The sequence below is a fragment of the Mus caroli genome, unplaced genomic scaffold, assembly GCF_978045245.1.
Source record: "Mus caroli unplaced genomic scaffold, Mus_caroli_1 scaffold_6, whole genome shotgun sequence".
Taxonomy (NCBI): Eukaryota; Metazoa; Chordata; class Mammalia; order Rodentia; family Muridae; genus Mus; species Mus caroli.
Genome location: NW_028227261.1, coordinates 79625130 through 79641059, shown reverse-complemented (window position 1 = coordinate 79641059; position 15930 = coordinate 79625130). Strand labels below are relative to the sequence as shown.

General features: G+C 38.2%; 1 protein-coding gene across 25 annotated transcripts in view; it reads right to left on the bottom strand.

Annotated features, from left to right (window-relative positions):
- The window catches only part of Ptprd (protein tyrosine phosphatase receptor type D), a 2287128-nt gene that overhangs the window by 96015 nt on the left and 2175183 nt on the right, over nucleotides 1-15930 (bottom strand). For 15 of the 25 annotated variants that reach the window (XM_085839214.1, XM_085839210.1, XM_085839213.1 and 12 more), the window contains 2 exons: nucleotides 7187-7228; nucleotides 6589-6686 (listed from right to left, as the gene is read on the bottom strand). In XM_085839214.1, coding sequence (XP_085695340.1) covers nucleotides 6589-6686; nucleotides 7187-7228 — 140 coding nt within the window. The remainder of the gene's footprint in view (nucleotides 1-6588; nucleotides 6687-7186; nucleotides 7229-15930) is intronic. The other 10 variants (XM_085839224.1, XM_085839226.1, XM_085839221.1 and 7 more) reach the window with 1 other exon arrangement.

Genomic DNA, 15930 nt, shown 5'->3' with positions numbered 1-15930 from the left:
CACTGGACTGAAGTTGGAAACCCCTTTTGTTGAATCAGGGTAAAGATTGAAGAAGCTGAAGGGGAGGGTGATCCCATAGGAAGACTAGCAGTTTCAACTAACTCAGACTCCAGGGAGCCCCCAGAGACTGATCCACTAACCAGGAGCATACATGGGCTGGTCTGAGCCTCCCCCTACCTCCCCCCTACCCCCCAGCAAATATATATCAGTGGACTGCCTGGTCTGGCCTCAGTAGGAAAAGATGTGCCTAATTCTTGGGAGACTCGAGGCTCCAGTAGACAGGTAGTGCCTCAAGTCGAGGGACAGGGTTACTAAGTGTAATGTAAACAAAATATTTTTTAAAAAAGAATGGGGTATAGAAAGCCATAGAAAGAACAACAGTCTCAACTAACCCAGATCCCTGGTAGCTACCAGAGACTAAGGCACCAACCACAGAGCATATAGTTTGGTCTGAGCCACCCATCCCCACCCCCACATAAACACTTATGCAGCAGAAGATTGCTGACCTGTCTAGCCTTAGTGGAAGAGGATGCACCTAATCCTGTAAAGACTTGAGGCACCAAGGAAGGAGGATGCAGAGGCAGGGGTGGGGTGTGTTGCACACTCTCAAGATGAAGAATTGTGGAAGGAGGGCAGGGAAAAAATGTCTCAGATGTAAATAAAATAATTAATAAAAAGAGAATGAATTTCTTCAAAATAGGCATGATAAAATCTTAATATACACTTTTAACCATTTAATATATACTTAATGCTTTTAAAGTAATGAATATAATTATTTCCACTAGGTTTCATTGGTTCTTTTCATCAGAAGCTTCCAGTTTATAATCTTTCAGTGTTTTATACATAAGGTATGCATTCCTATTACCCCAGCCATGCAATTTATAGATGAGGAATTTATTAAGGAATGCCACTATGCAAGGCTACAACTAGAGAAAGTATCCAAATCAAAATGCAGATCTGTTTGTATGAAATCGTCACTCTGTCCACCATCAGAATACTTGGGTCTTACCATTGGCCATTTACTAGAAGCTAATGACAACTCTTGGCCTTCCAATCTGGTCCAATTTTATCTCACTCAACTCTCTAATATGAACAATTTATACCATCCCAAATCTACTCAATGCAATTTCTCTACATAATTTTTTCACAAAGATATCATAGTATCTTGTTAAACAGCAGATTCTGACTCAGTAGTTTGGGACAGTAACTAAAAAGCTGACTCTTTAATATTCCCAGGTGATGTGAGTGTCACTCATGTGATAATGAGGTCATATTTTTCCTACGTTCCTTTGATTTTGCCCTTGGCAAAATACTCAGCACTCTTCCAAGGTCCACTCATACCACTACCTATTCTGTATTGCCCAATGTTCCATTTTAAGATTAGTTCGTTAAGAACATTTCTTATTATTCTAAGAAATACACAGCTGGATTGGTCATGTCAGAAATATACTTTAAAAATATATTCTCTCTCTTGTGCAGCAAAGGAGAAAGAATGAAGGCAGGTTAGTGAAGCACAAAGACAACTTCAGCAAAGAGTTCAGGTAAATACAGTAGGCACCTAGTTTTGGATGTGGGAATTTGAAGCATTCTTTGACTGCAAGCCCTTGCTGCTTTTTCTTTAACATGCCAATTGCTCTTCAATTTTTCCTTATATAGTTCTATAGTTACAGTTACCAATTATGTTGATTTTAATAGAAGGACAACTACACATTCAAATATTTGATTCCGAGTTGTGGAAACTGTTTGGAAAGAATTAGGAGGTGTGGCCTCGTTAGTGGAGTTGTGTCACTCGGTGAAGTCTTTGAGGTTTTAAAAGCCCATACCATTTCCAATTTCCATCTGCCTTCTAGCTGTGTCTCAATATGCTAAGCTCACAGCTAATATAACCTTTTAGCCACTATTCCAGGCCCATGCTTGTTTGCTGGTGTAATACTGCTCACCATGATGGTCATGTACGCATCTTCCAAAACTGTAAGGCCCAGTAAACTCTTGTTATAAGTGTTCTTGCTTGTAGTGTTTCTTCACAGCAATACAAAAGTAACTAAGACACTAAGAATGCATCTAGACTAAACTATCCTTTTGCATATGTATATGTATAAATATTGATGACTCTGATGATGTCTGCCAAGTGAATCTCAAATATACAAGAGCCTATTTTTCATCATAAGAAGTGGTGATGACTATGTTCATAGCAGCCTTATTTATAATAGCTGGAGAGAACCCAGATGTCCCTCAACAGAAGAATGGATACAGAAAATCTAGTACATTTACAGATTTACAGTACTACTCAGCTAATAAAAAATAATGAATCTATGAAATTCTTAGGCAAATGGATTGATCTTGAGGATATCATCCTGAGTGAGGTTACCCAATTACAAAAGAACACACATGATATGCACTCACTGATAAGTGATATTAGCCCAGAAGCTTTGAATACCCAAGATACAATTAACAAATCACATGAAACTCAAAAAGAAGGAAGACCAAAGTGTGGATACTTCAATCCTTTATAGAAGGGGGAACAAAATACCCATGGAAGGAGTTACAAGACAAAGTGTGGAACATAGACTGAAGGAAGGACCATCCAGAGACTGCCCCACCTGGGGATCCATCCCATATACAATCACCAAACCCAGACACTATTGTGGATGCCAACAAATGCTTGCTCACAGGAGCCTGATATAGCTGTTTCCTAAGAGGCTCTGCCAGTGCCTGACAAATACAGAAGTGGATGCTCACAGCCATCTATTGGACTGAACATAGGGTCCCCAATGAAGGAGCTACAGAAAGGACGAAAGGAGCTGAAGGGGTTTGCATCCCCATAAGAGGAAAAACAATATGTTCTAACCAGTACCCCCAGAGCTCCCAGAGACTAAACCACCAACCAAAGAGTACACATGGTGAGACTCATGGCTCTAGCTACATATGTAGCAGAGGATGTCCTGGTTGGCCATCACTGGGAGGAGAGGCCCTTGGTCCTGTGAAGGCTCTAAGCCCTAGTGTATGAGAATGCCAGGGCCAGGAAGCATGAGAGGGTGGGTTGATGAGCAGGGGGAGGGGGAGGAGGAGGGAGAGGGGGAGGAGGTAGGTGAGGGAGTTTTCTGAGGGGAAACCAGGAACAGGGATAATATTTGAAATGTAAATAAAGAAAATATCTAATTAAAAAAAAAAGAAGTGGTGATGAATGGGTACCTAAACAAAGGGTGTCAACTTTCAAAATGAAGATTTCAGAAAACTATTATGAAAATTTGTTTAAATGCTATTTTTAAAATGAGTATAGTTTACCAATTGTTTTACTGTATTTAATATGGAATCCAAGAAAAAAATTATTTTCTCTTTTAAATACAGAGACTCACTATATATAGCCCAGGCTAGACTTAAATGTATGATATACATACACTTTCCACATGTTATGATTATTGACATGGTCTACTATGCCAGCCACCAGACATCTAAATTTAAAACAGACTAGACTTTCAAACAATGCCATTCCATTTTGCATAGTTGCACTTATTTTGAGTTCTATATGTTTTTAAGACTAACCCACTACCTGTGAGAGTAGACTTTATTTTGCACATGGTAGAGGCTATAGTTAAATTGAGATTACTTGTATTTTCGTGACTTTCTTTCCTCATAGAAGAACATGAAACCTTAAAGCATTTACAAGGACCTTCAGAGATGAGGTTAAACAAATCTCTTAGGCTACATTCTCAGCTGTCATTGACTCCAGTGATGGGGCCTGAGTACAACTGGATTTGTGTCCTCCTCTTCTGACCTCAGAACCACTATAAAGAACTTTCATATCTTTAACCTTTGTTTGTTACAAATTTAACGTTAGTCAGCTTAAGCAGTAATGAGTTTACTTTTTTTTTTTCCCACTGAAAACCAGTTAAAATATATTCAAATCTACATGATAGTTAATAAGAAAAAACTTCCCAAACTGTTTCTCTGATATTTCTATGTAAAGGTCTTAATCTCATTACCAGAGATGAGTACACCACTTAAGTGTCTCCTTCATGGCTGTTAAAACACAGTCCAGTCAATTCCTGCCCAGGGAGCTTTAATCACAGATCATCTTCCTGATGGACAGTAAAGACTCTGTGTGGGCTATCAAGTCAATGGCTGAGGTAACTCTGGGAGTTGCTAATGGCAGTAATGCCAGCATGCAGTTCATAGCCACTTTTAAGGAGTACTTCTTATCTAAATGATCATTAGCCTAGTTTTGCATATAATATTGCTTGAGAATTTCTTTATTTAAGTGGGGCCAGCTATTTCATTCAATGAATACAAGTAAATTTGCCGGAGCTGTTTGAATATTTTGCTGATGGAGAGTGGAGTGATCGTTTTTTGATCAGCTGAGAAATTTTATTTTTAATTTCTGTGACCTATCACATCATTGTAAATAAAGAATTAAAGCAGGGTCATGAAGAAAATATACAGAAAAATAATTAAGACTTAATACACTAACAATCAAGTGCGGTGAAGATTTTGGTTGGTGAAAACCGACACTTAACTAGTCTTCATTTTCCTTCTTCTCATGGTCACAACTCTATTTCCATCCTCAAGCTCCAAATAAGAAGGCACTGGAGCTGTTTTAAAAGCTACTGAATCTTTTAACAAGAGGGACCACATTAGTAAAAGAACAGTGACAGGGTGAGAAACAGGGCTTTAAGACAAGGGGGCTGGAGAGATGGCTCAGCAGTTAAGAGCACTGACTGCTCTTCCAGAGGTCCTGAATTCAATTCCCAGAAACCACATGGTGGCTCACAACCATCTGTAATGGGATCTGGTGCCCTTTTCTGGTGTGTCTGAAGACAGCTACAGTGCACTTATATGCATCAAATAAATAAATAAATAAATAAATAAATAAATAAATAAGAAAAAAAAGACAAGAGTCACTCCAGTCTTAGTTTCCCAGAATGCTTGAAGAAGAAATAGAACATATTACTTAGCCCATTTGCAAAGAAAAAAAAAAAAAACATCTCTTTGTCTGACCAAATAGCACAAAGATATTAGAATATACAAACTGTGAAGGATGGAGAGTAACAGTGAACCCAATTCTAATGGCTTGCTTATTCAGGATGAAACTAGGAAGCTATGGTTGAGAAGAGCCTGAGAAAGGCAATTCAGTGAGATGCTGTCTCAAAATGAAAAATAAACGTCTAGTATATAGCTCAGTGTTAGAGCATTCTTTAGTATGCATGAGGCCCTGGATTCAATCACTAGTTCTGGGGGAGAGGCACATTAAAAAAAAGGAAGAATGAAATAGAAATGAAAGGCAGAAAGACAGAGAAACAGAGAGACAGAGAAAGACAGAGAGACACAGAGAGAAAAAGAGACAGAGAGGCAAGGGAGACAGAGAAAAAGTGAGAAAGTTAGTTATTCAGTTAAGAATTTAGGAAGGTTATGTAGATATATTGCCATGGGCCTCCTGCTCCACATTCTTGAAAATGGCATGTCTGGGATTTGTGAACTCTCTGGACACTCAATAGTAAATCTCATAGAGATTTCTGACTGCATGTGCAGGACAGATGGTTGAACCTGATAGATAAAGACTACCTTGAACAATTACATTTGGACCTGTTGCAAGAAAGACCAAGAAAAGGTATGGGAGAGAGGAGTGTCTTAAGACTTCCAGTAAGCAAACCAGTAGAAACTCTCCTGAAGGAATCTGGGAAGTTCAGAGAGCTCTCACCCCTCTATTACTTAGAACAATTAGAAGATTGTAGTGGTAGATTGAAATTACACTGTAACACATAAAACACAACTGCAAAGATGCTCATTTAGAAGTGATGTGAAAACAGGTTTCACCATGAGGCCCACTCGTTATGGACAGTCACATTGCTTAACAAATATCACAGTCACAGTCTCCTCCCTCCCTCCCTCCCTCTCTCCCTGCCTCCCTCCCTCCCTCCCTCCCTCCCTCCCTCCCTCCCTCCCTCCCTCCCTCCCTCCCTCCCTCCCTCCCTCCATGCCTCCCTCCCTCTCTCCTTCTCTCTCACACACACATCAAAAATTCACACAGAGTTTTTGAGGACTCTGAGATTTTATGATACTAATCAGTTTGGAAACAGGTCCATTTCTGGTAATCTTAGCTCTATGCACAGTGAATGGTGATTCAATAAGTGCAGTTTTCAGGCCATGGGAAGCATTATACTCAGAAATCTACTGTGTACTGGGCCAGCAAAAAGGCTCAGCAGGATTCTCAGAACCCAGTGCAGAAGGAGAGAACTGACTCCTGCAACGTTTCTTCCAATAAAATTCGACTTCTTTCTGATGGTGTCTTTTGCAGTGAGTGCCTTACCCTGAGTGAATTAATCTGTACTTATTTGGAACACTTAGAAGCTTACTGAGTCAGAACATTTCATGAAAAAGAAAGAGAAAAAGAAAAATATCACTCAATTTACCTCTGGAAAATGTAAAACAATACATATAAAATGCAGTGCCTATATTGATTTAATTGTTTATTAATACAATTTGTATCAATTTGGAGTTGTGTTTCAATAGAAAGTACTGTTGCTAATTTTTCTCATCAAAACAAAGGCATGCATACATTGGAAATTCTGACACAGAAAGAAAGTGTATTACCTCATATTCCTGGGAAAACTTCAGGTTATCATTTGCTTTCAACCTCTCAATATGATCTGCAAGTTCCAAGATAGGTATTGGAGGATGGCTAGCCATACCTATTAAAAATGAAGAGGAAACACATTTAAATTAAAAAAAATGAGATCGACCATTCCAAAACACAGTGAATGCTGTAGTTAGAGATGGCCTGAAAACATGTGAGTAGTAAAAATGTTTTATGTGAGAAAGCAGGCAGATAGTCTGGTTACTCAAAGCAGGACATGCTCTAAAGGGAGGATTTTGGAACCAAGTAGATAATTCACCAAGCATATCCCCCAAACTAGCATTCCTAGTGTAGAAGAATGTGTTACTGTGCTATGAATCAATAGGTTAGCTAGCAGAGAAAATGGAAAGTCGGGCCTGATGTCAACTTCTGCTTTGAGTAATTACTGTTATGCCATCTCAGACTCCTTCTCCTGCACTGTGTGAAATGGAAATTGTGTGGAATTAAATGGTGTAAAGTCAACCAAGGAACAGACAGTGAAGAAGGCCTGGAAGGGAAGGAGGAGCAGCCTGATAGGAACATAAAGTGACTTATGTATAAACAAAGAAAACTAACTTGAAAAATGAAGGTTACCAGGGTAACCGGAATCATCTGAACCTGCAAAGGAAATGATGGTGTAAATAAAATAAAATAAAATAAAATAAAATAAAATAAAATAAATAAGTAAACTGAATGGATTTGTTTAATAAAAATAAACTGGATAGCTTGATACACCTTTATAAAAGACTAATAAAATGCAAGCTTGTGCAGGGCTTACTATACAACATGACACATGACGATCACTTTAGTATTTCACAAACATGTCAGGTGACAACATTCACATGCAAATATGAACACAGGAAATGGCATGCACAACAGCTCACTGGCAATGATAACCAACAACACATTGACACCAAACCAAACTGAACTTCAAAAATGTTTCCACTCGTAGTAGATTGTAGAGGCTGGGGCTGCAGCCTTCCCCTAGCCATTAATAAATGGCCATACTAATAACACAGTAGTATTTTACCCCATGTCTTATTTATCAACGCCCAGCAAACCTACAAGCTACTACAGGTGTAAACTTCTTTGTCCATGATGGGAAATGAATTCAAGAAAATGAGCATATGATAAATGAAAAGGCAAGGAAAGAAAAGAGAGCAGAGCGGGAGCCAGTACATCTTAGTTCAGTCGGCCAGCTGAAGACACACTAATTTCACAGTGTTTGTTAAAAATAATCTGCTGTTAATTTTGATGATTCTTGTGTTTTTTTCTGATGTTTTCCCTCTGTTCACATGATTTGATCTTGTCTCATTGAGATTAATTTTGCAAGTGTACCATGAGAGAGAATTGCTGATTCGGATATTAAGAGACACAAATTCCAGCTGGCTTGAGACAGTGAACTAACATGCCCCCAGGGAAGTATCTGAAGTAGAAAATTAGAAGTGGGGAGCTCCAACTGGAAGCTCTGGTGATGCTCTGTTCTCACTGCCACTCTGAGGGTAACAGGCTGGAAGGATGACCATTAGAACAACAACGTGACAGGATTACTAATGGGTACCTATGAAAAGTCACCCACTAAGTTCCTTTATCTAAATGCTAAATTATTAGTGGTATAGTAAATTAAGTAAAACAAAACAAAATGAAAACTACTTTGTTTCTTCAAGACAATCATTCTGTGGTGTGATCTCTAGTGGCTCTGTGTTCATGGGTGTGAAGGTCTCCTAGGAGCCAATATCTTGGCAGAGATGCAACAGAAATGAGTTGATTAGATGTAGATTCTCTTTGTCAATGATATAGTTATATATTTGGGCCAATAATTTGGAGGCCTTTCTAAAACATTTTATATAGGTGAAAGTATTAAACTAATTTACATTTTGTGGCAGGCAAAGATGGGTGACAGCAATCTAATAATTCAGAGTGAGCTTCTCCAGATGAGGCACTCCCCAGAGAAAAGAATGGAAATGCAAAAAGCACAGGAGACGTTAGGCTGGGCATGGATCTGGACATGGAAATGCGCTGATGTGGACATCATTGCAGTGCTTTAACAGAGAAGGTAATAGAGACAAAGATGTTTAGACCTTTTCGAGCGAATCGTGGGAGAGAGTTATTATCATATATGGACTGAGTGGTGGTTTGGCTAGAGAGGGAGGACACAGAGCCAATCAGGGAGGCGTAGGGGACTGAATTACTGCTCAAAGCTGCAAAAGTAAAGCCAGTTGGAAATGGGAAAAGTATTAGTATAACAGCAGAAGTTCACAAGAAACAACACAAGATGTGATCACATATCTACTTCCAACCTGTGGTCTCAAAGTATTACGTTGGAAGCTAGTTACAAAGAAATCCAAGCAAATGTTTGCTAACTCTTTGTAAACGGCATTTAAAAACAGTTATTAAGGCTTGACAGTATGCACCATATATACATAAATTTCTAGGACAAGAATAGCCATTTCGTATACAAGGGCTGAACCTATAACAACTGAATGGAATACAAAGGAAACATAGCCTCAGGATGCAGAATATGAAGTTACTTTTGTTCTGACATCTTCTTCATAGGGACCTGCATTTGAGCATCACACTGTCTTTATACGTAAGATCAAAGGATGAAACTAACTTAATTCTGTAGCATCTTTCTTCCTCTGAACATTATTTCACTACACTGAGATTCTGAACAGACAAGGGTCTTTTGGAGTGTTTCCTTTAAAACAGTTTTTAAATTGTGACAGATTTAATCTGAGGTCTGGAGAGCATCGTTTTAAAATACAATAGAAAACTATTATTTACTTGAGTTGTCTGCTATTTATATTTAGGGAAATTTTCTTTAGTTAGCCAAGAGTACATACTCTATAAAATGATGTTGCCTTGCTTATCTCTAAGGCTGAATACCAACATCAGTGTGATTTCACATAAAACATGAGATAAACTTACTCTAATCTGAAGCTTTTTATTTCATGTAAGAAAACAATCATCAACTGTGTGATAGTTTGAATAAGACTGCCCCCCTATCGACTCATATGTGAATGCTTAGTGATTGGCATTAAGAGTTGTGGCCTTGCTGGAGGAAGTGTGTCACTGGAGATGGGCCTCAGGATTTCAAATGCCCAAGCCAGGTCCCGTGTTTCTCTCTATCTTCCTAATGCCTATTGATCCTGATGTAGAACTCTCTGTAACTTCTCCAGCATCATGTCTGCTGCTTGCTACCATTCTTCTCACCATGAGGATAATGGACTAAACCTCTGAGTTGAAAGCCAGCCCCAACTACATGTGTTTTTGTTTGTTTGTTTTGTTTGTAAGCCTTGTCAAGGCCATGGTGTCTCTAAGAAACTCTGAGACAAAGGGTTTACTTCAAAATAATCTCCAAGAAAGTTGTTCATTGTCCAGTGCTGAAAAATACATATGACCCAAACCAGATTACTATATTATGGATGAAAATGTAGATGCTGAGAATACTAAGAAGACTAAGTTCATCTCACTGTAGTATTTGCTCAGATTTTGTCTAAAAGCTTAGGCATTGCTCACAGCCTAGAAAGCAAGTGTGTGTGTAGGTGTGTGTGTACATGTATGTGAACATGCATGCCTGTATGCATGCATATGTGTGTGTGTTTGTATATGTACATTGAGAACAATATTTTCATATTTTAAAGTTCTTTTCTGGAGGTTGTACATCAGTCCAACTACTTCAGAACTTCTGATATTTCAGATATTGATGTTTTAAGTTCCCTAGCAATAGCTCTCTATTCTATGGGAGCTCATGATAAAGACAGCAGGGATTTTGTTATTCCATTTATTCTTACTTTATGCTCAAAAATCTTATCAGGGTTTATGAGAACAGAATAAACTTTTTTACGAGTAATATCCTTGTGACACCTGGCTAATAGGCCTTACTCCTTTTAGGATATTATTAGCAGCAAAGAACTTGATGTGCAATTAACAACTGCTGAGGACATTCCAGGATCAGGGCCTCATTGACCTAAAGCTACAAAAGTACAACACAAACACACTGTAAAGGCTTGTATTGACCTTGAACAGTTTCCATACTGAGGCCACAGCATCTATCAGATGTGATGTTAGAATGAAACATAATGCTGTCTTCACAACAAGCAAATCTACTATATAGGCTGAAGGAAAAAAAAAAGATGACATGTTATGTATTTGTGAAAATAGTCACAGTGGCTTCCTCGAATGAAGTAAAACTTGAAAACTGTCATATTTTTAGCTGAAATGCATCTTGGAAATAATGGAGTCCAGAGCTTTTATTTTACACGAAAGGACTCAAAAGTTTAGGAATTGTATTTGTTCACCTAAATAGTGAACAGTAAAACCAGTACTGTGCTCTTTGATATCCTTACCTTGATTCCTGTCTAGAATGGGAGCTGATTTTTTTCTAGTCCAGAGGCTGAATCCAAGAGCTGAGTGAGTCAGAATGGTACAGCCAGCAACCAAAGAGCATTAGCTATTATACAGTAGCCACTTTCCAAAGAAATTATCACCTTTGTTTCCTTGTGAGGAACAAATGTCTAGGGCTACCTTTGTTCACATGTTTTTGCTTTTGAGAACAGACAGGCATGCATTTCTTATCTGAATTGCTACAATAAACATGAGAATCAGCCATCACGTCAGTCATCATTTGGGATGTGGGGACATGGGTGGTGTCCTGAGAATTGAAGCTACTCTGCTCTTGCCATTCTTTTTTTTTTTTTTTTTTTTTTTTTGTGCCAAGTGGTCTTATGAGACTCATTAGGGAAGTTGCTCACACAGCTAAATATCCTGACAAACCATCAAGTGGCCACTTCACAGTTTTCAGTGTTGCTCACTGTTTTCTTGGAATCCAGTAGGTCACAAAGGTAAGATGTGGAGGGCATGTGTCCTTGTGCTCACAGACAAGCACTAGAAAAACCAGGAATGTTAAGCACACAGGGATATCTCTTCCACAGAAAGGATGTGTATACCTGTTTTCCGCCTAGAATTCTGGGAGTGGCCATTGTGAATAACCTGGTGACCTTTGCTGTCTCTTTGGGTAGGCCTCACCCAAGTCTCCCAGAATGTCCCACCTCCCCCCTCTTCTCTCCCTTCCTAGATCTTCCTCCTTAGCTTTCTTCGTCACTCAATAGAAACCATGTCACATGTACTTTACAGCCTGGTGCCTTTGCACTAACTCAATCAGAGACTACTTGAGATCCTAGTCCCTTGAGCTATAGAACCCATCTTCATGACAGTAATTTTGCAAGAGTTTCCATGTAGTCATGCCGTAAGCTTTCTTGTGCATTGGGATTGGAAACTTTTTTTCCAATATTGTACTATACTTAGGTATGTCTAAAATAAACCGGCCTGTGCTGAACAGAGGCCTCTCACATTCACGTCTCTGCTGGCCGTAGAGCTTCTGGGACCCCCACCGTAAGAAGTTGCAGTTTCATTTGGCCTTCTAAATTGTGACCATTTTGAAAACAAGAACAAGCTCTTCCTTTTGTATTTGTGTCAACTAAATGAAAGTGCTGACAGGGTCAGACTGCTTCAGTCCAGGTGGTGACATGTACCCTAAGCTCTGCAGTGACACAATGATCATTAAACAACCCTAATCTAAACGCAGTGTGCTAATTATTGCATCTTAGAACTCTTAGACTTCAGTCTGGTTCCGATATGGGGGCAGGCAAAAAGTACTCAGGCTCAGGCTTACAATGCACACACTGCACATTCCTTTCTGTCAACACATTCGGAGTTCCTGAAACTATAATGGTACAAGGTCAGAATGTTAAAAAGTGCACTGCAAATTGGCAAAGCAGTTTTGAGAGTGTAGAGGTGCTTTTGCTTTTAAAATATTCTTACAGTGTCCTAGGATTTAGAGTAGGCTTCAAATAACTATATTGTCCATACAGAAGTGTTTACCCAAAAAGAGGCTCAGTGTTTCTCATCACAGAACACCAAATCCAAACCCTCCAATATCTGAATTATTTTGACCTGGATTTGATGCATAAGTGGAAAACTCGACATCTAACCTTGCGTGATAAGTAGCAGTAGAAATTTAGGCAGAGCAAAATATCTTTTAAACCTACTCTGTTTGTAAATTTGTTTCATAAACTAATGATAAATAAGACATAAAGAGAACATTGTTTTATAACATATAATTACTTTTAGGGAAAAATGACAACAGATTCAATTTTGGTCAGTAATATCCTTAATAAAATGCTCCCCAAGAGTGTTTCCCAGGTAAGCATTATTTTTTAAAGATTTCTGAGAATGGGGGATTTGAACAAAGTATGTTCTTTTGTATCTAAAATTTACCATTCTGTCTCAATGAATCAGAGTTTTACCAATATGAAATATAAGGAACAAGTGTTTTACTGTTAGGTTGCATGCACATATTTACTTAGACTAAACTATGAGGATAATAAAAATGCACAAATAAATATGGGTTTTATCAGCATTGGTGCAATTACTAACACGGATGGATGAGGGAAGCATGACCTCTCCACATCCATTTGGCTGTTGTGCAGGCTGTCAGCTGCTGATATCCCAATCTCTGATACACTGACTTTCTATGAGTTTATGTTTGCTTTTCAGAGGCCATCTATCCCCTCCCAGCCACATTTTTCTTTCAAGCAAAACACCCTTAAGTTCAGCCCCATAGTGAAAAAAGGCCTTGAGAGCTGGGGCCATGGCTTTGCAGTGTTTGTGCTTTTCTGAATCTTTCTTTGATGTGTTTTGGTATCTTTGTAAGGGGAGGGGAAAGGAAGGGGAGCAGACGCAGTAATGCTGGTAGTGGCTGGACCTGTGTCCCTCACTATTAGCTGCCCTTCCTTTATTTTTCCTCTCTACTGGACCGAACACAGACTTCTCTCAAGCAGTCAACTCAATTTGTACTGCTGGGCAGATGCACAGACATGAACACACATCTGTCTTGCTTTTTCCTTATTCACTACTAGCTTTTCAAAATGTCCTTTATCTTACTTACTTTCCCCCTTTTTAGTGACCATGGAACAGAGTGGGGAAATTATCAGCAAATAAATTTTACAATGCTAAAAAAAAAAATCTGCAACTGGTAATCTTTATCAGAATGATAAATGCCTCTGGTATCGCATTCCCTGGCATCTGACATGCAGAGATTGAGACAATGATGTGAAATGATCTATAAGATACAAAAGGCAGCAGGTTCCACAAACAGGACGGGCTTAATGCACATTGAAATCTGCAGAACAGCATGAAATCAACACTGTGAACTGCCAAAAAGGAGAAAAAAATTCATACTCTAACTTGGAAAGGCTCCTATTGACATCAAAAAGTTAAGCCAGAAAACAGTATGGATAGTCCACTATCAACAAACCTACTGCATATTTGCACACGAACTGAAGTTCAGAAAGGCATGTGTAGAAACTTGGAAGGCAGATACACAGGTAAGATCAGAGTAATAATTAAAATCATTTCTTCTTATTTTGAATATGATTAAAAGAAGAACTGAAATTCATGAGATAAAATGTATTCTCATGTGAAAATGCCTTTGTTTGATCTCAACTTAAATTATCAAAATGTTCAGACCCATACGAAAATTAAATAATAACAGTGAATAGTAGTTTAGGCATGATTTCAAATTTTCTGAAATCCCATCCCTTAGAAATATGTATTGCCTTTGTAAATATAGCAAGGTATACTGGGAATGTAGGCTACAGAATTTACAATGAAGGAAAAGAGCAGTATTGCTTTGCAGTGCAGGCTAACAGACACAGTTCAGCTTTGTCTAACTCACAGCCTACCTGCCAAGCATCCCTAACTCACACAGCATTTCTTCTAGGAAAAGGAATGCAAGGCTTACCAAAAGTTTTCAGTTTTATTAACTAATTTGTTTCTCGTGGGTGTATGTGTACATGAGTAGGTTCCCTCCAGTGGACCCTGGGGATGGAACTCTGGCTTGCATGAACAAGCCTTTACCTGTTGAGCCATCTAAGTTGTCCTGAGGTTTCTTTTAAAAGTTTCTTTCAAAGCAATCAGTGCACAGAATTCTGATTTCTTCAGGATCAAAATTTGTCTATGGTACTGCTACACTATCAGAATGATGTCATGTGACAACTAAGACATCTGCCCAATTAATTGCTCTTAACCATAGACTTTCTAATGAGAATAAATAACTTAAAATCTAACTTATCTTTCACCCACAAAAAAACTTTTTAAAAAAATATTAAAATAAAATCAGAGGGCTTAACAATGAACTTTCCTCTATTCTGCACAGCTGATGGAGTGTCACATGGCTGTGTCTGCTTGCTACTTAATCATTCCTAATAGCCTGTCACATGTTACATCACCTGTTCTCTTGGGGTTATTCTGTGGTTGGTCCTTAGTATATAAATCATGGTTTTCTTATTTCACTGAATGTCATATTTTTAGGAGTGAAGACATGGGTTATTAATTTCTCACTTATGTATGTCATTAATAAATATCCTCAACTGTTAATGTTATTTGGGAATAAGTAATTACAAATTAATAGGTATGAAACAGATAAAACATATTTCACATAATAAATTCCAGAAAATTTAAAGCAAAAAATAAGTAGAATCATAACAGCAAAAAAATCTAGCCATGGGTCACTTTTAGTTATCACCTGAGAAAATTATTGCTTCTTCAATAAGAGGAGCGCAAAAAAGCATAGATAGTTAATAGCTCCATTTTTTGCTTTTACACTTTTGCATGTTACTAAGTTACTGGTGGAAATTCACACTGACTGAAGCAAATGTCCATATCACTAAGTATTAAACAGTAACAGTTCAGTTAATTTCATTTGGAAATGGCCAACTGTTGAGAACATAGGCCCTGTACAGCGTGGGAGGAAATGAGTTTATTTCAGAAACAAATCAAGCTTAACTAAATTTGTTCTTCAAGCAAAAGCACAAGACAAGGCTTCCTGCATGAGATATGTGTTGGATGGGGCAGGACCATCTCTTCTGTTCTGTTATCTTCCTTTACTACATTTTGTTTCTTTCTCTTCATCACATTTTTTTTCCATGTTACACCACTCTGTTCATCAATAAGGGCAACTCTAGTTAAATGATAACTTATTGTATACATTTACGTCTCCGTTTTTAATTCTGTAGGTTATTAAGTATAACAGCAAGGATACTTCAACTGGAACCCATGACAATTTGAATTTAATACACTTTCTCCATAAATGGATCTGAAAGTCCCACCATGCATTAAGAAAATACATTCTTAAGAGAACTTTTGGGTTTGCCACATTGTTCAAAGCATCTATAGGAGTGAAAGACACTTGAAGATTGGGTCTTTTGGGAGAGGCATAACTATTTTCTTGCTTACTATCACCTGTACATGTTGATCAT